Here is a 25,024-nt window from a genome sequence, read left to right as displayed (position 1 = left end):
CTATCTTTGCATGGCAGTAATGCTGCTTGAATGACTTTCTGAAGAACCTGCCCTGTGATTTTTATGTTTTGTTGTTGTTGTTGTTGTTTTTGTTGGTCGTCACAGACACAAATTAGACAAGTCTATTTGAGCTTTTCAAACATTAACATGGCGGACAGTAAGAAGGCGCGACAAAACAAGAATACAAAACTAGTTTGAACAGAAACACGGGGGATAACCGGTCAAAGGCCGAACAGAAGCCGAAGGCCGCTCATGACACGTGTGAAGGCAAGGAATAGTACGCGGCTGCCCCCTCACCCCTTCTTTCAAGGCGTACAATTCCTTGCCGTGGCACACCCCTCCCCCTCCCCGGTGAGTAGACATGGAGGGGCAACCGTTAATAGCCACCCCCCCCCCACCCCCTCCCCAAACCCGGGCAGAGACACAGAGTGCAAAACGACGCTTCCAGGCAACATCCGCTGCCACTCCCCCCCCCCCACTCCCCCCCCCACTCCCCCCGGGTACCATGTGTTATCAACAGTTTTCTATTATTTCAACGAGTGAGAGAAGACTTGCCAACAGGCCAAAAAGAAACTATGAGAGAGAGATAACTTTATTTTACAAGGATAAAGATTTAAGGGTAAGCGAGAGAGTTCTCGTGATTGTTTTAATTAAAAAACTCATTCATAAAAACTAGAGACTAGGTTTCTGGTCAAAACGAATGATTAATCTGCTGTATCATTCGCTTGTCGGAAAGACAATCGGCCTACGCGCATCTCTCAAATATGACCTTCTCTTGTCTACTGTCTCGGAAGATTTATTCTACTCCCAAATAGCATTTCTTTGCACCTCTTATGACTCCTTCGTCCTCTAGAATCCCGTACCCACACCAAATACGAGCTGATTTGGTGAAATAAAGCACATTTCTACTTGCAATACCCATCGAACAGCCATTTCCGGTGCTCGATCGCGGACATTTTCAGCTTTGAAGGCTATTTACGGGCAAATATCAATCGCTCCCTGACTTTTTATGCATCGAGAAACAAATTTAGTCATCGCTGAATCAGTAGCTTACCTTAAATCCCGACATAAATCAAACAATACCTAGAAAACAGACAAAACTTGCCTTCACACGTGTCATGAGCGGCCTTCGGCTTCTGTTCGGCCTTTGGCCGGTTATCCCCCGTGAGAAAGCAAACTCTACAAGTAGCACAAGAAATGTCACCCGTAAAATAAAAGATTAAATGTATGTTCAGTTCAGTTTGAAAGGAAGGAATGCGTTCTTAACCCTTTCCTTCAAACATCGAAAACTCCCGAAAGGTCTCGTTATTGAACGAGAAATAGAGAGGAACCCAACACTGCAACTTAAGTTCTTTATGCAGTGGTTTTATTTTCTCTTTTTGCTTTGTTCACACAATAAAAAATGAAAATCATTGCACATAATACCGTTTTTTGTGCAATGTCTTTTCTTAGTTCGCGTTTCGCTTCGTTCATGCACTTGAAGACTTGTTGCCGAGTGTTTCCGGTCCTCCCGTTTTCAATCACGCTAGCTTTCAGACTTATTTCTATTCCCACGGAGTGTCCACTCTATGTCCTTGACGTGATTCACATGGATCGCGGAGTGAAGCAGAAGTTGAGTGGTTCAGCAGGCGTGTTGAGGAGCTGCATCTTAATGGGCAGCTCGCCGCCATTGTAACATACTCGGAATCTCTGCAGGATCTGGAAACCACATGGTAAACACACGGTTAAAATGAGATGGTCAGGTCGCCACCATTGTTTCCCAGTCGGAATCTCTGAAGAATCTGCAAACCACAGTCAAAACACACAGTTAAAATGAGATGGGCAGCTCGCAACCATTGTAACCCACTCAGAATCTCTAAAAAAAATCTGCAAAGCACAGGGAAAACACACGGTTAAAATGAGAGAACATTCTGTGAAACATCACAAGTGTGAGTGTGTTTTATGTGTGTGTGTGTGTGTGTGTGTGTGTGTGTGTGTGTGTGTGTGTGTGTATATATGTGTGTGTATGTTTGTGTATGTGTGTGTGTACACACATACACACACACACACACACACACACACACACACACACACACACACACACACACACACACACACACACACACAGTATCACTGAGTTATCTACCTTAGCAACAGCGACGCCGACTTCCTGTCCCGCTAGGCGGCGTCCCGGACAGGAACGAGGCCCAAAACCAAAGGGCAAGGTCGTGAAGGCCAGAACTTTCTCCGACTTGTTGTTCCGCAGCCATCTTTCCGGCTGGAATTCTTCAGGGTTGGAGACGAAGCGAGGGTCCTTGCCAGCCAAGTCGTACTGTAGCACTATGTTGGTCTGTACAGAATGATACGCATAAGGATAGGGATAAATTTCTTATAGTTGATAAGGATAAACTCTCATATATATGTGACCCTCCACCACGAAATGAGTCGCATGTCACCTCGCGCGGTTCTGCGCTAGGCTTAATAAAAGTCCGGGGAGTGTCTGGTAACAGTATGAGGGTCACTTTAGTCACAGGCTTATAACTCAAACAGTTTTCGCTCTTTTCTAAAACGGTTTTCACCACTGGATAGAGCATAACAAACTCTTTAGAAAAATGTAACAATATGAAAATCATGCAAAGGTGACATGCGACTCATTCCGTGGTGGAGGGTCACATATATTCCTGTCAGGTTATTACCCTTATGGAAATTCGAGCTGCTTTGTCAGGGGGTAAAGCGAGTTGCCATACACGCTGCTACCAATGTATTCTCTGCATGCGTGTATTCATGGTTCAAACCCTGAGACTTTCGCTGTGAACATGGGTTCTTTATCGTGCGCATGCATGTACACGGGGGTGTTCGGACACAGAGGAAAGTCTGCACAAGGTTGACTTTGGGAAATAAACCCCTCGCCGAACGTGATGATCGAATCCACGCCGTTGTCATAGTGGAGTTGAATGCATATATCGGACTAAGCTCTGCTGTGAATGATCACACTAGGTGTATTTGAAAGACTCGTAAAAAGAGTTCCATGTTACCCAGTGCTAGGCGTCCATCCGTAGCTTGAGATACACGAAACACGTTACATGTTCAAGGTGAAGGAATGACAATCATACCATCATTTGCGATCACGGAGAAATCAATCTTTTGCCACATTAAATTGGAAATCAAGCAGCCCACACAACTGGCAATATTTGGTAGGCAAGCGGACCAAATCAGTACTACAGTTGTAAAACTTTCACATTTACTCTGCAGTGATAGAGTGCTGGTGAATGTTGGTTACTTGGTTGTAGTGAGTGGAGGTAGGAACAGAGACGAGACAGTCTTTGGTAAAAAATGGACGATGTTGGATCCGAATGTAAAGGACCTAAGAGACAAACAGTCTTGGGCAAAAAGTGAATGATGTTGGATCAGAGTGTAAAGAACCTAAGAGACAAACAGTCTTGGGCAAAAAGTGAATGATGTTGGATCAGAGTGTAAAGAACCTAAAGAGACAAACAGTCTTGGGCAAAAAGTGAATGATGTTGGATCAGAGTGTAAAGAACCTAAGAGACAAACAATCTTTGGTAAACAGTGGACGATGTTGGATCAGAGTGAAAAGGACCAAAGAGACAAACAGTCTTGGGCAAAAAGTGAATGATGTTGGATCAGAGTGTAAAGGACCTAAGAGACAAACAGTCTTGGGCAAAAAGTGAATGATGTTGGATCAGAGTGCAAAGAACCTAAGAGACAAACAGTCTTGGGCAAAAAGTGAATGATGTTGGATCAGAGTGTAAAGAACCTAAGAGACAAACAGTCTTGGGCAAAAAGTGAATGATGTTGGATCAGAGTGAAAAGGACCAAAGAGACAAACAGTCTTGGGCAAAAAGTGAATGATGTTGGATCAGAGTGTAAAGAACCTAAGAGACAAACAGTCTTGGGCAAAAAGTGAATGATGTTGGATCAGAGTGTAAAGAACCTAAGAGACAAACAGTCTTGGGCAAAAAGTGAATGATGTTGGATCAGAGTGTAAAGAACCTAAGAGACAAACAGTCTTGGGCAAAAAGTGAATGATGTTGGATCAGAGTGCAAAGAACCTAAGAGACAAACAGTCTTGGGCAAAAAGTGAATGATGTTGGATCAGAGTGCAAAGAACCTAAGAGACAAACAGTCTTGGGCAAAAAGTGAATGATGTTGGATCAGAGTGTAAAGGACCTAAGAGACAAACAGTCTTGGGCAAAAAGTGAATGATGTTGGATCAGAGTGTAAAGAACCTAAGAGACAAACAATCTTTGGTAAACAGTGGACGATGTTGGATCAGAGTGAAAAGGACCAAAGAGACAAGCAGCTTACCCCTGCAGGAACATTGTAGCCACCCAGCACAGCATCTTTCCGTAAGGTGCGACCCAGGCCTGGGGCAACGGGGTAGACTCTGAAACATAACAACAGATACATGTAGTATCATTTAACTGTCTCCAATGCAGAAATATGGATTGATTCTTGACTTGACTTTGCGCGCGTTTTGACCGTCTTGTTTGCTGGATGCGTTTGTCTCTGTTTGTTTCTCCAGTCGAGAATATGCATTTATGCCTAATTGCCTCTTGTTCTGCATGTCTGATTGCGTTTGACACAAACACAGTCATAATACTGACTGATAGAAGACACGTGTACTTGTAAACTTGCAATGGAAACAATGTAAATCTGACATGACATCATCTTATGTGCATGAAGCAAACAAACAGATACACGAACAAAAAAATTGAGAAAAAAAACTAAACGCGCAGGTACTGCACATACCTGAGAGACTCCTTCAAGAACGCTCTCAAATAGGGCGCGGACTCCAGAGCCCCAGAAGTGATGTCATCATCAGTAACGTCCTTCAGTTCGCTGTAGAGTTTCTCCTGTACCTTTGGGTTCTTGGCCAGTGCGTACAGCGTGAAGGCCAGGTAGTGACCCGTCTGGAAAAGTCAAAGAAGGTATGATCTTCATACACAAACCTCCCGCTCCCGGCATTTTTTTCTCTCAATTTTTTCTCTTCTGTCTCTTCCTTTATACAAAGCCGGGTTTTCCTGTCTCACATGCCCCTAATGGCTTTGCCGTAGGGCGTAAAGCTTAAAGCCATATGTACTCGATGACTATACACGCTAATTGCTTTACCAACAGCTGGAGACATGCTAAATTAAGTTCCCTGCAAAATATTGTGGTCTAGGACCCCTTCAATGTTGGGATATGTTAATTTTCATTTTGATCTGGATCGTCCTATTTATAGATTTGCCAACAGAGGTAGCGTTGACGCAAGGGAAATAACTCCGCGTCTTTGTTTACATCCAAAGTTTTTGAGACTCTAAAACAAGCTGTAATGCATGTATATGGTCCGCGCATGGCGACATATCGTCATTACATGGTCTTATGGTGCGTTTGACATCGATTATGGGCAAACTACACTTTGTAAACACGGGAGCGCGTACATATGCCTTTAATCTTTCCTCAAAGAAGGCAGATATAACGGGTAGTGTAACATGGCTGATTGTTATTATTTGTCTCCGCGTTCCCGAATTTCAACAGTACCCAATATTGACGGACTGTGTGATGATATCTTCTGCTATGGTCTGTTTTGATATCACTGTCGAAACAGACCAATAGCAGAAGATATCATCACACAGTCAGTCAATGTTAGATATATTGCTAATTCTCTGGACATTTTGTATTTACTGTAAAGAAATTACAAAAGTATTTGTCTCAGTTTTGGCTGTTCCATATCCCTCCCTCTGATTATTATTTCTTTTTGTTCACTCTTTTCTTGTACTTTACAGTATTTCAAAATGTCTTTTCTTTCAAAAAGTCTGGTCACTTGCTCAACTAAATTCTGGGATAATTACAATTTCATATATATTTGTTTGTTTTTAAATTTAGGTGTTTTTGTTTTTGAAGTGGGGAAGCAATAAAGAGGTCGTCGATATCAAAACTGATATCGACGGAAATGTCGTCGATATCACTTTTGCACTGAGCTCAGTTTTGCCCAATTGACCAATGGAAATACACGTAACATATGAAATAGCAATATTTGGTGATAGTGGTGTTTTGTGAGCCACTCAGTGCAGACTATTTCTGTTGTTTGCAGCGTGTGGCATAACTCATCATTTCCCGCTTATACCTAGCTTGGAGGTCAGCTTCATAGTGTAACTGCAAAGTTGGGTGCGACCTGATTCCGTCCTCAAATATGTCTTATTGTAATATCTCATAAGAATAACCTCACAACCACCCCGTAGCAGTTGGCGGAACTTCCCAGCTTGCGTTGTTATTCTACGTGATATTATTGAATGTTTTAATTTACTCGTTTGCATGGTTGCCTAGCTGTTCTTGTATTGCTTTCGAATGGCCCTCAGTACCGAAAACAAAAGAGAAGATATTATTATCAGCATTACATTCATCAGCAGAGAGCCCTGGGAGAATTCCAACAAGTGTTACAAGTGTTTCTTAGACGGGCGCGTTGGCCTAGTGGATAAGACGCTGGCCTCCCAAGCGGAAGGTCGTGGGTTCGAATCCCGGCCGCACCTGGTGGGTTAATGGTGGAGATTTTGCCGATCTCACAGGTCAACTATGTGCAGACCCGCTAGTGCCTTATCCCCCCTCGTATGTACACGCAAGCACAAGACCGAGTGCGCACGGAAAAGATACTGTAATCCATGTTAGAGTTCGATGGGTTATACGTAGAAACACGAAAATACCAAGCATGCATCCCCCGAAAGTGGCGTATGGCTGCCTAAATGGCGGGGTAAAAACGGTCATACACGTAAAAGCTGAGGGAGCTTCAGCCCATGAACCATGAAGAAGAAGAAGAAGTGTTTCTTACAGTGTCGACGCCAGCAGCGAAGAACTCAGACAGGAAGGTGAAGATGTGCCGCTGTGTCAGGTCCGAGTGGAAGAGAAGATGTTTGACCAGCTGACCGGTGGGTCTGTGTTCCTTGTCCTGCATCGCTTCCTGCATGTACCTGGTCGACAGCCTGGACACACAGCCACACCATACACCTTAAAGGCACGCTCCTTCACGTGTAAACAGTGTGGCTCACCATCTCAGACCCTGCCAGGCTTTTTTTAATTTTTTAAAAAAAAATTTAAATTTTGTTTAAGGAGATGTCTATAGCGCATAACTAAAAGCACTATGCGCTTTTACATGGGATAAGACCATCACTCCACTTGGTCAAATACCAAACAAAGCACGCCTGCTGTAGTGAGTAGGAATTGTGTGACACATTGCTGTCTTAACAAGCAACTGAGCGATGAGAGCACCATGGCTGTTCAATTTTGGTAAGTGGCCACATGGAGGGATGGTCTTATCCCCTAGAAGCCTGGCAAGGTCTGAGACGGCAACATAGTATCATTTCAAAAAGTAATCAAGTACAAGAGTATGTGTCGGAGTGTGTGTTCTCTCCATCGTGTTCATTTCCATTACTTAAGTATAACATCGCTTGGAAAATTCGGGTCGGCCTCCTCCTAGTGAAAATCAAGCAGCGCCGAGAGTCGCATTTACCCGTGTCTGTCCGGCCGGCGTGGATTCGAACCAGTGAATCGAGGATCTCAAGTCCAGTGCTCTCCCAATTGAGCTACCTGGCTCCCAGGTAGGGGGGGGGGGGGTTGGCGTGGGGAGGGGGGACGGAACTATAGCTGCTGTCCACATTTTACACTGTGCAAAAAGTTAGTTTTCGTACTTTTGTATCAAGTTGTTTGCAGCAGTGAAGCGGGCGAAGACTGGCGTGGGTACATGACGATACAGTGGCAAGAGCTGCAGTTCTTTCTGGGTCAGGGTCAAGGTTTCACCAACTGCCCGGATGAACTGTTCTCCCTCTGCGTTGTTGTCTTCCAGTAGTCCAAGTCTCTTGTCAAAGCACACTGTTCCCACGCCTGACGATAAAAAGGAATTTATTGTGGAGTGCAACACAGTGGTTTCAATGTTGTTGAAGTGGTACGTCAGTTTTTGTTACCACCGCCCTGTTATTTCGTATTTGTACTCGGCATTGGGAGATGGATATGAAATTCTTTTTTAACGCAGCGAGGATATAAACGGGGAATAAAAATATGAAATGATGAGCTTTACTAGGAATCTGGCGCAATAACAGAGTTTTATTCAAAATAACTATCAAAAAACAATTATTAACAAGTAGTTAGGACACGAACTCAAGCAGAAGCTTATTTTACTACGTGACCCAACTAATGCAAACTGACACAAATGTTCATGATGTAAGTGTGTTTGTTTATTGATACGCAGTCACTCTAGAATACTTTTGTACATATCAAATGCAAACTTTTGTCCAAGGACATATTAGGATCCTATTTTTAATGGATATTTGGAATCATAAGATTATCGCTTCAGGTATTATTTTGGTTTGGAGAAAGGTCACATATTAACTTAAACAAGAAATATCTATCTTTACGACCGGCACGGTTGGCCTAGTGGTAAGGTGTCCGCCCCGTGATCGGGAGGTCGTGGGTTCGAACCCCGGCCGTGTCATATCTAAGACTTTAAAATTGGCAATCTAGTGGCTGCTCCGCCTGGCGTCTGGCATTATGGGGTTAGTGCTGGGACTGGTTGGTCCGGTGTCAGAATAATGTGACTGGGTGAGACATGAAGCCTGTGCTGCGACTTCTGTCTTGTGTGTGGCGCACGTTAAATGTCAAAGCAGCACCGCCCTGATATGGCCCTTCGTGGTCGGCTGGGCGTTAAGCAAACAAACAAACAAACAAACAAATCTATCTTTACGAGGAGGACACCCGGGTCGATAAAACACAAGCCCAACAAAAGTACAAGGTTAAACAAAGAAAAATCAAAAAGTCATATAGACTAACCTTCAGTGACATATTTGTAGATTTCTGGCAGAAAATTTGTAATGCTGCCGGTGTCATCAATTCTCCTCGCGATTCTGTCCACAAAGTCACTGGCGATATTTGCGTGCTGCTTTGCAAAGCCATTGACAGCCTTGGGTTGAAGTATAGGCTGCTGTACTTGGCTTCGGAGCTGTTTCCATTCAGAGTCTTGACTGAAGATGAAATATTTCATATATTGTGTGAAAGAAGGGAAGAAGACGGAGGTGGGAAGAGTGACACATTTAACTTCTATACTCCTGTTCGGACACTGAGCGTCTGACACACACACACACACACACACACACACACACACACACACACACACACACACACACACACACACACACACACACACACACACACACACACACACACACACACACTGCATTGTTTATCAATGTAATATCTCAAATGTTTCTTCTTCTTATCTTTTCCAATGAAAGCCGAATTGCTCACAATTTTGTTCCTTCCGTTAGCTGTACCGAAGTAGACGTGTTCATGTACAGCCCATAACTTATAATATGACCTAAAGACAATAGGTGGAATGAAAGCCATGCTATCCATGCAAGATACGTTCGTAGGTATAAAAATCACACATGACGATAGCCTTCGACAATATCACAAAAGAGGGCCTAAGTCGGAATTTGGATATTTGGAGTTGTGCATATCACTGGAAACTGCATTTAATAAGCTTTAATTTGATACCAAAAAGAAGTTTGTGTGAAAAAAATTGCGGAAGTTAAGTAAGTTACAACCGGACCATGTTCAAGGACGCCATTTTGAGAAAATCGCGATTTTTTCCTTCCCTAATTATAGTGTTGTGAGCGAATTTGTGTCTTTGAAGACATAATTAACACATTTAAATAATAAAACTCAACAAAATATTTCGGAATATGAAAGATTAGGGTATAAAGAGGTCAGAAATGCAAAAAAATGAAAATCACCCAAGTAGGCCCTCACTGCCTTTCCCAGCCGATAGCTCGGAACGGCTCGCTGCGACTTAGGCCCCCGTTTGTGAGAACGGGTCACATATATTGCCGCTCCGTCGATAGGTACCAAACACGTAGGTTGTATTTTGTTTTAGTTGTGTTCCAGTCTTCAGGGCTAAGAAGCACGAAGCGAAAGTGGGTGAAAGCCAAACGGGTGAGTGCAAACCGCAGGGTCTGATTCGTTGAAATCACACCAAATCTCAATTTCAACCAATCCAACACCGCTGCTGACTCCCACTCGGTTGGTAACTTTCTCGTACCTACCTAGTAAGAAGTCCTTGCGCCCCGTCGTTGTATACGTTGTTGTAGTGAGTCAGAAGACCGAATAACACCCGATGTGGGCACTCACCCTCCGCTTTGTATACATCCGCGAAGTCGTTTGGATCGTATAGACGAATGAGATTAAGCCCAGGCACTATTTCTTCGCGGACAACGTCTCCGTGCTCTGTGTTCATGTGTTTGATGGCAATGTTGAGATCAAGACCGTGGTACTTTCCTGGTCAAAAGAACGGACATAAAGAAATCTTATGAATCTTATCTCATAGAACGCATCTTTTCACATGGGTTGAAAAACAGCGGAGCGACCATTTTCGAAACAAAAATGACAGCCGAAGTGAGTCAAAAATGACATGCCTTTTCTTCGACCAACGACACAGATGACAAAATAATGCTCACATTTGAAGCTCATGCTGTCAATTTATGTCACTGGGGTCATTATTTGCATTGATAAATTATATCTATTCGATCAAATGCAATAATGGCACTGGATTGGGAGCTTTGAATATAGATTGTAACAATGGTAAAGTTCAAGATAATCCACTGTTGTTGAATGTTGTTACAGAGACTAATACAGGGTAAAAGCAACACCAACCTCCGGGCAAGTACTGCCACATCGCTCCTATTCCGGGAAGGCTCCTCGGACCCGGTATATCGGATAGCTGGGGAGGATCCGAAGTCACGTGGTCGCCTACTTCCGGCGCATCAAACCCTGTGTGACCATGCGCCGCGAGAGGCTTGAGAGTGAAGGTGGTGGTGTGACGTGTGGTGGTTTGTTTCAGGATCTCGGGCACTCTCTGCAGTACAGCACGGGCTCTGGACATGGTTCTAAGTTGGACGTTTGGTTAACCTGAGAACAAGAACAACAATGTATTTCTCCATTTAGCACAACAGCCATTGGTATTTGTGGGTAACTTGCTCCGTACACGCATACACTCCTCACACTCCTTTCAAATACGATGCAGTAATAAATAAACGAAAAAATAATAAAAGAAGCTAATAGGAACAGAGCGACGGCAAACAGTTATATTCAAATGGACACAGTAGCTTGTATCAAAGCGCTAGTCGATCCAAGTATCCTACTCCTTTATCCTTACTGTAGTATTACTTCTATGATTTACTACAAGGAATATTACAAATGGAAGGCCACACTACCGACTCGCTCCGTTTCAAACTATCTACATCGTTTTCTGCGTCCCATTCCCGAACGTATGAGGCTCAGACACAACCAAACATGATTAAGCTTCCACTTCAAATAAGGCCAAAAAAAAAAATAGGTCTGTTTACGGTAACATAGGCCAAAAAAATAGGGTCGGTAGGTCGGGATTGTTTTTTTTTTTTTTTTTTTTTTTCCCCAAAAACCATATTTTTACGTTATTTTGCCAAAAAAACAAGATTTTTTTTTTCCCCAAATGCCAAAAAAAAGTCTTGGGTCGCGCGAAAAAACTAGGGTCGGTCGGGTTACCGTAAACAGACCTATTTTTTTTTTTGGCCTGACAAACTCGAAACCAGCACTCACCAACTCTACTATGTTTGCTTGTTTTCAATCGGCCTAGATTTGCATGTGTCAATTAAAGGGCGTACGCATGCGTATTCGGCGGAAGTTATAACTAGCCATGAAATCCTGACGACAAAGACTGTGTAGGACTGTGCTAAATTCCTTATTTAGCCCTCTGCTGTGCTTGGTTCTTTTAGAGTGACCCGATTCTGTCACGGACCGACCACCACCGCCGACCGACGCACTTTGTTAGGTTTCTCTATTGTTTCGTTTCTTCTTTTAACAGCTGGTATAGTGATGCTAACAACCGTAAAACTGAACTGCTCGTAGCAAAACAAGTTTTAGGCCACGTAATAGAAGCGTTCGCTTGAGTTCGTGTCCCTATTGTTTCTCGTTGTATTATTGTATCATGATTAATTGAATAAAAACTTGTTGAAACCAAAACGAGTTCTAGTCTTGTTTCGTCAAATGTTCCTTTAAAGTTACATTCTTTCCTCGAAATGTACGATCATATTATTATACTCACCAAAGTTAAAAGTTCTTGAGGTTTCTACGAAGAAGTTCTTTCGTTGCTTCAGAAGTCTTTCTTAAGTTTGTGGAGAAAAGACGACTAACCTAAACTTTTGGTTTGGGACAATCAGTTCTTATCTGTCCCTTCCAACTGTTGTAAACCTGAACCTAATGGCGCTCACGATTTGAGGAACGCTGGGTTTTTATAGTCTGGTACCCTCAGCATCATGACGGCTGTGAGGGATGATGCAGCGTTGAATCAAACGCTCGGCGAAGTGGGGCTTAATCTGTATTGATCGGATCGGAAGTCAATCCTTGTCTGAGAAGCTAGTCACCCACACACACACACACACACACACGCACGCACACACGCACACACGCACGCACACATATACACACACACACGCACGCACACACGCACACACACACACACACGCATGCACGCACGCACACACACACACACACACTTACACACACGCACACACACACTAACACATATACACACACGCATGCACGCACGCACGCACGCACACACACACACACACACACACACACACACACACACACACACACACCTGCCCCCTCCACTCTGCTATTATTACATTTAGTCAAGTTTTGACTAAATGTTTTAACATAGAGGGCGAATCGAGACGAGGGTCGTGGTGTATGTGTGTGTGTGTGTGTGTGTGTGTGTGTGTGTGTGTGTGTGTGTGTGTCTGTCTGTCTGTCTGTCTGTCTGTGCGTGTATGTGTGTAGAGCGATTCAGAGTAAACTACTAGACCGATCTTTATGAAATTTTACATGAGAGTTCCTGGGTATGATATCCCCAGACCTATTTTTCTTTTTTTCGATAAATGTTTTTATGACGTCATATCCGGCTTTTTGTAAAAGTTGAGGCGGCACTGTCACACCTTCATTTTTCAATCAAATTGATTAGAATTTTGGCCAAGCAATCTTCGACAAAGGCCGGGCTTCGGTATTGCATTTCAGCATGGAGGCTTAAAAATTAATTAATGACTTTGGTCATTAAAAATCTGAAAATTGTAATTAAAATCATTTTTTTTATAAAATTATCCAAAATTACTTTTATTTTATTCTTTATCATGTTCTGATTCCAAAAAACATATAAATATGTTATATTCGGATTAAAAACAAGCTCTGAAAATTAAAAATATAAAAATTATGATTAAAATTAAATTTCTGAAATCAAAAACAATTTCATCTTTTTCCTTGTCCGTTCATGATTCCAAAAACATATAGATATGATATGTTTGGGTTAAAAACACGTTCAGAAAGTTAAAAAGAATAGAGATAATATAGACAAGAGGCGAAGCCATCAAGGCTCACGTAAGAAATCGACAAACAGTAACACAAACTCAATCACTCCGTCACACACACACACACACACACACACACACACACACACACACACACACACACACACACACACACACACACACACACACACACACACACACACACACACACACACACACACACACACACACACACACACACACACACACACACACACACACACACAGAAAGAGCATAGGTGAAACTGTGCAAGAAAGCGAGACACTAGATCTAGATCTGTCTGTCTGCATGTAGCCTACTTACAAGGACACGACTGCCAACTAGTCTCGGCGCGCTCAAAATAATAATGACCGAGACTTTCAGTACTTCCTTCGCGTGACGTCTAACCCTCTTACGTCATAATGTGACGTCAATGTAATGTGACGTCTTCAAATGTTAGAGTTTCTACCACAGACATACACACGCACATACGCACGCACGCACGCACGCACAGACAGACAAAGTTACGATCGCATAGGCTACACTTACGTGAGCCAAAAAACTACCACAGACATACACACGCACATACGCACGCACGCACGCACGCACAGACAGACAAAGTTACGATCGCATAGGCTACACTTACGTGAGCCAAAAAGCGTGCTATCCTCCTCAGCGCAACCGCTACCTCGCTTTTCTGGATTGTTAATTTCACTGCCTTTGCCACGAGCGGTGGACAGACGATGCTACGAGTGTACTGTCTTGCGGAAAAAATGCAATGCGTTCAGTTTCATTCTGTGAGTTCGACTGAGCTTGACTAAATGTTGTATTTTCGCCTTCCGCGACTTGTTTTTCTTCTCCGGGGGTGTTCACCCCAGTACTCAAGGATTATGTGTCAATGTGCCCCCCCTTCCCCCCATCTGTCTGAGTCTGTCATCTCGAGCAGCTTTTGTCTGCATGCGACTCTGTGTGTGTGTGTGTGTGTGTTTGTGTGTGTGTGTGTGTGTATGTGTGTGTGTGTATGTGTGCGTTTGTGTGTGTGTATGAGTGAGTGTGTTTGTGTGTGTGTGTGTGTGTGTGTGTATGTGTGTGTGTGTTTGTGTGCGTGTGCATGTTAATGTGTGTGTGTGAGTGAGTGTATGTGTTGGTGTGTGTGAGTGTGTGAGTGTGTGTGTGTGTGTGTGTGTGTTTGTGTGTGTGTGAGTGTGTGTATGTGTTTGTGTGTGTGTGCGTGTGTGTGTGTGTGTGTGTGTATGTGTGTGTGTGTGTCCCTGTGTGTGTGTGTGTGTGTGTCCCTGTGTGTGTCCCTGTGTGTGTCCTGTGTGTGTCCTGTGTGTGTCCCTGTGTGTGTCCCTGTGTGTGTCCCTGTGTGTGTCCTGTGTGTGTCCTGTGTGTGTCCTGTGTGTGTCCCTGTGTGTGTCCCTGTGTGTGTCCCTGTGTGTGTCCTGTGTGTGTGTCCTGTGTGTGTCCTGTGTGTGTCCCTGTGTGTGTCCTGTGTGTGTCCCTGTGTGTGTCCTGTGTGTGTCCTGTGTGTCCCTGTGTGTGTCCCTGTGTGTGTCCCTGTGTGTGTCCCTGTGTGTGTCCCTGTGTGTGTCCCTGTGTGTGTCCTGTGTGTGTCCCTGTGAGTGTCCTGTGTGTGTCCTGTGTGTGTCCTGTGTGTGTCCCTGTGTGTGTCCTGTGTGTGTCCCTGTGTGTCCCTGTGTGTGTCCTGTGTGTGTCCCTATGTGTGTCCCTGTGTGTGTCCTGTGTGTGTCCTGTGTGTGTCCTGTGTGTGTCCTGTGTGTGTCCTGTGTGTGTCCCTGTGTGTGTCCCTGTGTGTGTCCTGTGTGTCCTGTGTGTGTCCTGTGTGTGTCCTGTGTGTGTCCTGTGTGTGTCCCTGTGTGTGTCCTGTGTGTGTCCCTGTGTGTGTCCTGTGTGTGTCCCTGTGTGTGTCCTGTGTGTGTCCCTGTGTGTGTCCTGTGTGTGTCCTGTGTGTGTCCCTCTGTGTGTCCTGTGTGTGTCCCTCCTGTGTGTCCCTGTGTGTGTCCCTGTGTGTGTCCTGTGTGTGTCCTGTGTGTGTCCTGTGTGTGTCCCTCTGTGTGTCCTGTGTGTGTCCCTGTGTGTGTCCTGTGTGTGTCCTGTGTGTGTCCTGTGTGTGTCCTGTGTGTGTCCCTGTGTGTGTCCTGTGTGTGTCCTGTGTGTGTCCCTGTGTGTGTCCTGTGTGTGTCCTGTGTGTGTCCTGTGTGTGTCCCTGTGTGTGTCCCTGTGTGTGTCCCTGTGTGTGTCCTGTGTGTGTCCTGTGTGTGTCCTGTGTGTGTCCCTGTGTGTGTCCTGTGTGTGTCCCTGTGTGTGTCCTGTGTGTGTCCTGTGTGTGTCCCTGTGTGTGTCCTGTGTGTGTCCTGTGTGTCCCTGTGTGTGTCCCTGTGTGTGTGTCCTGTGTGTGTCCTGTGTGTGTCCCTGTGTGTGTCCTGTGTGTGTCCCTGTGTGTGTCCTGTGTGTGTCCTGTGTGTGTCCTGTGTGTGTCCCTGTGTGTGTCCTGTGTGTGTCCTGTGTGTCCCTGTGTGTGTCCTGTGTGTGTCCTGTGTGTGTCCCTGTGTGTGTCCCTGTGTGTGTCCTGTGTGTGTCCCTGTGAGTGTCCTGTGTGTGTCCTGTGTGTGTCCTGTGTGTGTCCCTGTGTGTGTCCCTGTGTGTGTCCCTGTGTGTGTCCTGTGTGTGTCCTGTGTGTGTCACTGTGTGTGTCCCTGTGTGTGTCCTGTGTGTGTCCTGTGTGTGTCCCTGTGTGTGTCCCTGTGTGTGTCCCTGTGTGTATGTGTGTGTGTATGTGTGTGTGTGTCCCTGTGTGTGTCCCTGTGTGTGTCCTGTGTGTGTGTGTGTGTGTGTGTCCCTGTGTGTGTCCCTGTGTGTGTCCTGTGTGTGTCCTGTGTGTGTCCCTGTGTGTGTCCCTGTGTGTGTCCTGTGTGAGTGTCCCTGTGTGTGTCCCTGTGTGTGTCCTGTGTGTGTCCCTGTGTGTGTCCCTGTGTGTGTCCCTGTGTGTGTCAAACAGGGGATAGGGGAAAGAAGCTTACAAACCCACAGATCAACAACAAAACTATCACAATAATAGAAAATCTAATTTGAAAATAAAGGTAACCATCATCGGATCACGCTTTACTGTACACTACGCAGTCTGGATGATGCGGGTCGTGTACGACCCATACTTTCTGAGGAAGGATTCAAAGTAGAGAATATGGGTCGTACACGACCCACGCCATCCGAATAAGTATAAACTTCTTACCGCCTTTTTTTTGCAGAATATGTGTCATGCACGGCCCACTCCATTGTATTTAGTATGACCTTTTTACTGCATCTTTGCAGAAGATATGGGCCGTACACGACCACTGCCATCCGAATAAGTATATAACCTTTTCACGGACATCCGAATATGAATAACCTTTCTACTGCCTCTTTGCAGATTATTATTCGTACACGACCCATGCCACGCGAATACGTTTGACCTGTTTACGGCCTCTTTGCAGGATATGGTGTCGTACACGACCCACGCGATCCGAATAGAGACTCCTTTTTAAATCAATATGGATTGTCCACAACCCACATCATCCTGACTGTGTAGTTGAAATAACATCATCGTTTATTTGTTTGATTACAAGGATAACCCTTTAACAAGTGGTGCCTGGAAAGGACCTATGGTGTGTATGGATTACATGAAGTCCCAAATATTCCGTTAAGCATATATAGCCACAAGACCTTATTAATGAAAAACAACAACACTCATCGACTCTATTATCATTTGCACCCCACACCAACACTCGCGGAGTGACGTATGCACTGTCCAGCAGGGTGGTCAATGACCGATTACTGGACTCCAGTAGCTGCTAGTTCATAACATTAGCAGGCCTCGGACTATGATCGAGCGACACAATCGTCAAACACTGAAGCAGAAGAAGAAGAAGAAGAAGAAGAAGGTCAAACCGAAGCCGGAAGCGGTCGACGGCAAGGGGAGAAAAATCACATGCAGCATTGACCTCAATGCTGATGGCCAGATTTGTTTTGGCCTGAGAGAGAGAGAGAGAGAGACAGAGAGAGAGAGAGAGAGAGAGAGAGAGAGAGAGTCGGAGTCGGAACTTTTATTTGATAGGCCTCCGGCCCATAAGAAGACTGATGACACATAATACAAGCGAATAATGTTTAAAAGAAGCAACCTTATGGACCTGCATCTTGCAACTGTGCATTTTCCAGAGAATCAGTGCGAAATCGTATAGCTTTGTAAATATACGTTGCTAACTGTCTTACCACTTGGCCATTTGTAGAGGATAGTAATTGGCACATTCTAAACATGGATGGGTTCCGATAATACTTTGAGGCTATTAATTCAACTCTGATCTCATTATATGCGGGACAAACAAGTAAAAAATTAACTTCCGTCTCAAGTGTATCATCTGAGCACAAAGGGCAAAGTCTGTCTACGTTATTCACATTGGGTTTATACTGTAAATAGTGGTTAATTAAGGGTGACATACCAACTCTGAAACGTGCTAACATTCTCCTCAAATGAACATTTCTTATCTGATACAAATAACCACTCATACACAAGGACTGCTTAAATAACGAATACACATGATAAAACACGTGTGATTCAAGGGACCTATGCCAATCCTGTCCAAAGCAATCGACAAGTCTTTGGCGAAATTCTCTTACAAACGTGGAAATATCACCAACACCTTGTGCTTCCCACACTTCACCAAATCCATACTTGTACAAAACATTACGAACGTTACAAGCCCATGTCGTGTAATTTTGCCTTTGTATAGACAATAACATATTATACACTTTCTTGGGGTACCGGTTGCCATCCATCCGAGTTAATCGAAGCCAAAACTTCATACACTTTATGAGCGTTACCACAAACAGAGGATAACGTCCTGTTTCACCGTAAACTATATGCCTTGGTGACTTCGAATGGACACCGACAAACCTTTTAATGGCAGACAAATGTACTCTTTCAACAATTTGTTGATCAGCAGAGAGTCCCCAGACCTCCGAACCGTACGTCAAGATCGGTTGTATTTGACTGTCAAACAGTTTAAAAAACGTATCAGGAGAATATTCCCCAATACTCCATAGAAGTTTGAGGATAGCTGATACTCCCTTTCTCGCGCGATCAGCAAGGTCGTTTTGAGTGTGGGAAAAAGAGATTCTTGTGGACAAATAGACTCCTAAATATTTATACATGTTTACAACTTTCACTTCACTATCACCGAAGAACCATTTTTCTCGTAATGCCAAATGGCCACCGTTTCTAAACACAACTATGTTCAATTTAGCCATATTTACGACTACCTCAAGCTTCTTTGAGGTGGTCAATAAAACATTTAGCTGGTTTTGCAAACCGATGACACTATCAGAGATTATAACCACATCATCAGCAAACAACAAAATCAATAATTCAACTAAATCCGGTGACAATTGAATACCGTGTCTTCCATTTGCCATAACGTCTTTGGTTAATTCGTTAATAAACAATGAGAACAAAATCGGTGAGCAGTTTTCACCCTGTTTTAGGCCGACTGGACACATGAATACATCTGAAAGTTCACCTCCTGCTCGAACACACGTTTTCACTGTCTTATACATACTTTTAAGGGCTAAAACAATCTTTCCACACATGCCATTCTGATCCAGTACTTTCCATAGTTTCTCCCTGTGAATAGAGTCAAACGCTTTTCGAAAATCTATAAAGGCTGCATACAGTTTTCTATGTCTCAACAACTGTTTCTGTACAATTCCAAACAGTGTAAATATGTGGTCTACTGTAGAGTGATCTTGGCGAAAACCAGCCTGCTCCTCCCCAACAACTTCGTTCTCTTCTATCCAATCAGAAATACGTTTATTCAAAATAAAACTATATAATTTGCTGCATACATTCAACAACGAAACACCTCTATAATTATCCGGTGAATCAATATCTCCTTTCTTATGAATTGGGTGCAAAATCGAGTGTAACCATTCATCGGGAAACAAACCGTTGTCAAATAAATTATTAAAAAATGTGGTCAAAAAAGGCAAGAGTATATCAATACCATTCTTATAAAACTCGTTAATCAACCCATCTGGGCCAGCTGCCTTTTCATTTTTCAGAGCCCGGGCTGCACGGATTACATCATCATGTGTGATCAATTGGTTTAAAGAGTCACAATTTGCACCGATGCCGTGATTGTGCAAAGCGATAGCTCTGTAGTTTTTCTGGAGAGAGAGAGAGAGAGAGAGAGAGAGAGAGAGAGAGAGAGAGAGAGAGAGAGAGAGAGAGAGAGAGAGAGAGAAAGAGAGAATAAGAGAGAGAGAGAGAATAAGAGAGAGAGAGAGCGAGAAAGAAAGAGAGAAAGAGAGAATAAAAGAGAGAGAGAGAGAGAGAGAGAGAATAAGAGAGAGAGTGAGAACAAGAGAGAGACACAGAGAGAAAGAGAGAGAGAGAGAGGGAGAGAGAGAGAGAGAGAGAGAGAGAAAGAGAGAGAGAGAGGGGGTGGGGGTGGTTGGGGGTGGGTGGGGGTGGGAGAGATTTATTGTAACCTACATTTTTTTTAAAGAAAGAGGGTTAGGAAAGTAGTCCTTTCAAAACAAGATCGTCTCGTGAGCGTGAAGCACTGACGTCATTGGTGGAACTCCCTGCTGTTACGTCACCTCTCATCCCAAGCTGCCTATCCTGGTATTGAGATAAGGAGCTTAACGTGTGTGTGTGTGTGTGTGCGTGTGTGTGTGTGTGTGTGTGTGTGTCTGTCTGTCTGTGCTCGCGTGTGTGTATGTGTGTGTGTGTGTGTGTGTGTGTGTGTGGGTGTGTGTGTGGGTGTGTGTATCTGTGTGCGTGTGTGCGTGTGTGTGTGTGTGTGTGTGTATGTGTGCGTGAAGTCAGTGTAAACACATTTAGTCAAAACTTTACTAAATCTAATAACAGGAATTAAATCCTTCATGTCACCTGTTAGATACTGTTGTTAAAAATGTCAAAATTAATGAACTCAATAATATTTCCTTAGCGGGGCAGGGAACACATCGATGGGTTAAAACCAGAACCATCTAACTGGATTTCCACCATTTTGAGAAATGGCCACTTGAAGATTTCAACCCCTTATAACAAATAGTAAACACAGGATTGTAGCCCTCATATTTTACACACTTGACTTAGAGGTAACACTGGTCATGCACACTAGTAATCAATTTAATTGAACAACTTTTTCATATGCAAAAAAGGTATAATTTGTTCTGCTTCCAGAATACACTCCTGCTCTTTTCTCAGTTCTGGAGCTAGAAAAGCCCAGTGCACCATAGCTGCTTCTGACTTCCACACAGACCCCACTGTGGCCTGTGCTACAGCAGTCAGAAGCAGCCTCCTCACACATAGCATGTTCTGCTTCCAAGCAAAGCTTATACTGTACATTAGTTCAAATCGTTTTTCAAAGTTTATTACCGTCATAAACAAACAAATGTCAAGTCACTTGCAAAAATATCATCAAGGACTCATGTATTCATTCATTGTGTGGCCTAATGAACGCAACACGCATAAATAAAAATTAAATTGCCGGTACTTTTCATAGCGAAAAAAAACCACAACACACACACAAAACTCTCTCTGAAATCATTACACTTTTTATTTTTTATTGTGTTTTTCAAGAAATCCCAACGGTAATCTTATGTTGTATCAGCTCATATCGTTTTGCGTTACGCACAAAAACTACAAACCCAATAACACTAACAACAAACCAAACGAACAAAGCAGCAAACAAGCAAGCAAACAAACGAATAAACACAAGGCTGAAGGCGCATTTTAACCACACAATGCAAATGGTAACAAAATCACGAGCTTTAGATCCTGACTGCATGCTCTGTTCATTATCAAGAAAACAAATAGGCATTCTTACCTTTTGTTGTACTTTCCTCTTCACAAAAATGTTGTGCAGAAAGGTCGAAATAAATAATACACATTTTACACTTTTAACAGTCGACCTCCTGTACTGCTTTTGTCTTAGCCGTTTGACCAGTTATTCCTGTGTAAAATTCATCTCTGAGTGTCTTCGCTTTTTGAACACACCTTTTCCCGTAGTCCCGGGTTGCAGAGTCTTTAAGTTCGGCTGAACTTCTTCTCATGAGGTGTCACATAGGATGCTTCCTTCATCGATGACAGAATTTTCTTTGTTGGGGTTCCATAAACAGATGGAAGAGATGCTGTGGTAGTTTCACCTTAACCGGGAGCAGTGTCTGACATATATACTGCAAGCTGATGTGAATACACCTACAGGGTAACAGAAACTGTGGAAGCACACACAGGAGAAAGATGTACAGGAGTTGGGTAGCTTGATTCATTTTTGAGGGGTGGAATCACAATCAGCAAGTATTGGAGTTGATGCATGACTCGAACAGGAGGATATCCCCCATTCACCATGTTCTCAAAAGGATCTTCGATTGAAGAAACAGCACAATCGTCATATTTTGGGGTAGATTTTGCCAATGGAGACGCATCAAAGTCATCAGGTTTCACTTTTAGCATTGGCAGAAAGGAGATTATGCAACCGTAATCCGTGAATCCGAAGGACAGTCTCCTGAAATGCATGGTGCTTCTTACTTGCCTGGACGGCCTGATTCATCTCCTTTCAAACAGCGTCTGCAAAAGACATGGATACTATGAATGTTATCTCCTTTGAACAGGCAATTACTACATGTACTTCTATTTTAAAATCATTAACCGATAATTAAAAAAAAAGGTAATTGCCTCCGTATTATCGCTTCTGCGTTAAAACTTTGGATAATTTTCGTGTTTCTATTCACACAAACAAATGAAACATTAGTACTTGATTACACTCTGACCACTCATGCTCATCAGTTTGACATTGTGATAACCTCTGAATAACAAAATATATTAGAGTCAATTAAACTGACAAAATCCATCAACCAAATCATTCATTTATCCATCTTTACAAGCATACACAAATACTGTAAACACTCACTTACATTTTTTAATTTTTTAACAAACACTAAAGAGCTGCATGGATACACTACAACATTAAGGCATGAGCACATGCACACACCGTCACACACAAACACACACTGACACAAACAAACACACACGCGCGCAAGAACATTCACGCTGAAACAAACACATTTACCTGCCTGTGTTTTACAATTAGGAAAACAAAACACAAAAAGCTAGGAATCAGTTTGCAGATACAGGATTTAGACTGAATCAGAAGGTTAATCCCCTATATATTTTAAAAAGGAATCTGAATTTCAGCTTTTATGGTCTGTTCAAATGGGGAAAAAACATAATACATGAAGATACTCACTTGAATCTGTGTCCTGACTCGAGCAACAGCCAAATTGACTGTACAGCAGATGTAAAAATGGCAGAGAGCTGTTCTCTGTTCAAGTGTTTTCAGAAAGTGGACCATCCTTTTGTCAGTTTAGCACACCCCCCCCCCCCCCCACCCCACCCCACCCCCTTGCACCCACTTTACCACCAACCCCCCTCCCCGGCCCCAACCCCCTTATTACCACCCTCCTCCCTCAATATCAAGGGACTGCAATCTTTCCTAATTCATTCTTCATACACTCTTTATCACAGGAAAGTTAATTGTGTTTAAACCCTGTACATCCGGAGTCAGGAATTCGGATACTGACACTTGACAGGTGTCACTGACCTGTTTTAGTTCCCACAGTCTATCAAATTCCTTTTTCTGTCGACAGCAGACTCTACTACTGCTAGTTACACTATTCTGTGTGCTGGAGGAAATCCTACACCACACTGAAAGGGTCAAGACCAGATACCACTACCGCGAATGTGCGCTTATCTGGCTGCGCTGAAAACAGGAAAAGTGACTGTGACACAGCAAGCAGAAGAGGTCAGGTGACGATGGCTGCATCTGGCTCGCAGTGAAACACTCCCCTTTCCCCACAGGCCTCAGTAGCAGAACAGACTAAACTGAACTTAGCACGTTCTGCTTCCAACCTGGATGGAGTTAGAGGGTTCTGCTTCCAAGATGAGCAGGAGAAATGCTTGGAGCCAGAACAAATTATGACTTATAAATACGCAATTATGCAAGATTTTCAAGAATCCTTCACAGAAAGTGAGAATCATGTTACCATAAGTCAAATAACTATAAAGTTGCAAAACATGTTATTTGGAGGTAATTGGTTCTGGTTTTAGCCCATCGACAATACACTTTACCCACGTCCAAACTAATATTATTTATTTTATTTGAGCACGCACACAGTAGTCTGGCCACGCTTTGCCTAACTATGTAAAATAGTTGGGCGACCCACAATCAGGGTTTAACAAAGCAGCAAAATGACCAGCTTTCAAACGTCAAGTTATTGATATGAAAACAAACACAGATATATTGTGGTATTGCACTGAAGTTCGTGCGATAGTGAAAAGAAACACGCTGGTTCTGTTCCTAAAGTAGTCTAAGGTTTCATATAGGCCTACACGCTTTAGCAAGAAGCCTTACCCTCTTTTGTTGGAGTAAGTGATATGTTGGTATGAGCGATTGAAGGAAAGAGAGAGATTAATAACATAGTCACTGCTTCACAATGATAAAGTGTCTGTAATAAGACCTGTAACGAAGCTGTTTATCAAATAAACAATTTGGCCTGACCACTTTCTCTTATTTATCTGTAACGCAGAAGTCAAATCTCTACCATACCCAGTTTTGAGAATTATAGCCTACATTTATTGGCTGAATAAGAAAACTCTTTGCATTGAAAATCGGAGGGGGTGTTGACACCTGGTTATTGTCCATCAGAATGATCCCAGGAGAGACTGTGAGAGAATACAGCTCGAATAGCCACACACACACACTGTTCCATTTGCAATGCAGAGTCTTCTGAATCTACTTCAGTTCTTGCACAAGCACGAATTAGCTTGACTCCATGTGTGTCTGTCCAGTCTTCAAAGCAAACATAATCGAGTGTCATATCTGATGGTTGTTCAGCGATGAAAAGGTATGTTTTCATATACATATCTTATGTAGCCAGGCTATGGGTTTTGTTTTTACATTTAGTCAAGTTTTGACTAAATGTTTTAACATAGAGGGGGAATCGAGACGAGGGTCGTGGTGTGTGTGTGTGTGTGTGTGTGTGTGTGTGTGTGTGTGTGCGTGTGTGTGTGTAGAGCGATTCAGAGTAAACTACTGGACCGATCTTTATGAAATTTGACATGAGGGTTCCTGGGTATGATATCCCCGGACGTTTTTTTCATTTTTTTGATAAATGTCTTTGATGACGTCATATCCGGCTTTTTGTAAAAGTTGAGGCGGCACTGTCACACCCTCATTTTTCAATCAAATTGATTGAAATTTTGGCCAAGCAATTTTCGACGAAGGCCGGACTTCGATATTGCATTTCAGCTTGGTGGCTTAGAAATTAATTAATGACTTTGGTCATTAAAAATCTGAACATTGTAAAAAAAATAATATTTTTATAAAACGATCCAAATTTACGTTCATCTTATTCTTCATCATTTTCTGATTCCAAAAACATATAAATATGTTATATTTGGATTAAAAACAAGCTCTGAAAATTAAAAAAAATTAAAAATTATGATCAAAATTAAATTTTCGAAATCAATTTAAAAACACTTTCATCTTATTCCTTGTCGGTTCCTGATTCCAAAAACATA

The 25,024-nt window shown here is 43.1% G+C and overlaps 1 protein-coding gene and 1 long non-coding RNA gene across 2 annotated transcripts in view; both read right to left on the bottom strand.

Moving 5' to 3' along the window:
• The window catches only part of LOC138971340 (uncharacterized), a 165,043-nt gene that overhangs the window by 22,553 nt on the left and 117,466 nt on the right, over positions 1-25,024 (bottom strand). The gene's annotated exons all lie outside the window — the stretch shown is intronic.
• Positions 491-12,241, bottom strand: LOC138970346 (probable cytochrome P450 49a1). The gene is made up of 10 exons (XM_070342811.1): positions 12,107-12,241; positions 10,678-10,932; positions 10,071-10,302; positions 8,800-8,990; positions 7,665-7,857; positions 6,809-6,959; positions 4,753-4,913; positions 4,309-4,387; positions 2,126-2,329; positions 491-1,698 (listed from the first exon to the last, which is right to left on the bottom strand). The coding sequence occupies exons 2-10, from the start codon at positions 10,904-10,906 to the stop codon at positions 1,585-1,587; spliced, it is 1,554 nt and encodes a 517-aa protein (XP_070198912.1). The 5' UTR covers positions 10,907-10,932; positions 12,107-12,241; the 3' UTR covers positions 491-1,584.

The sequence above is a fragment of the Littorina saxatilis genome, linkage group LG7 (genome assembly GCF_037325665.1).
Source record: "Littorina saxatilis isolate snail1 linkage group LG7, US_GU_Lsax_2.0, whole genome shotgun sequence".
Taxonomy (NCBI): domain Eukaryota; kingdom Metazoa; phylum Mollusca; class Gastropoda; order Littorinimorpha; family Littorinidae; genus Littorina; species Littorina saxatilis.
The sequence above is the reverse complement of the archived record's forward strand: the minus strand, read 5'-3'. Positions and strand labels throughout refer to the sequence as shown.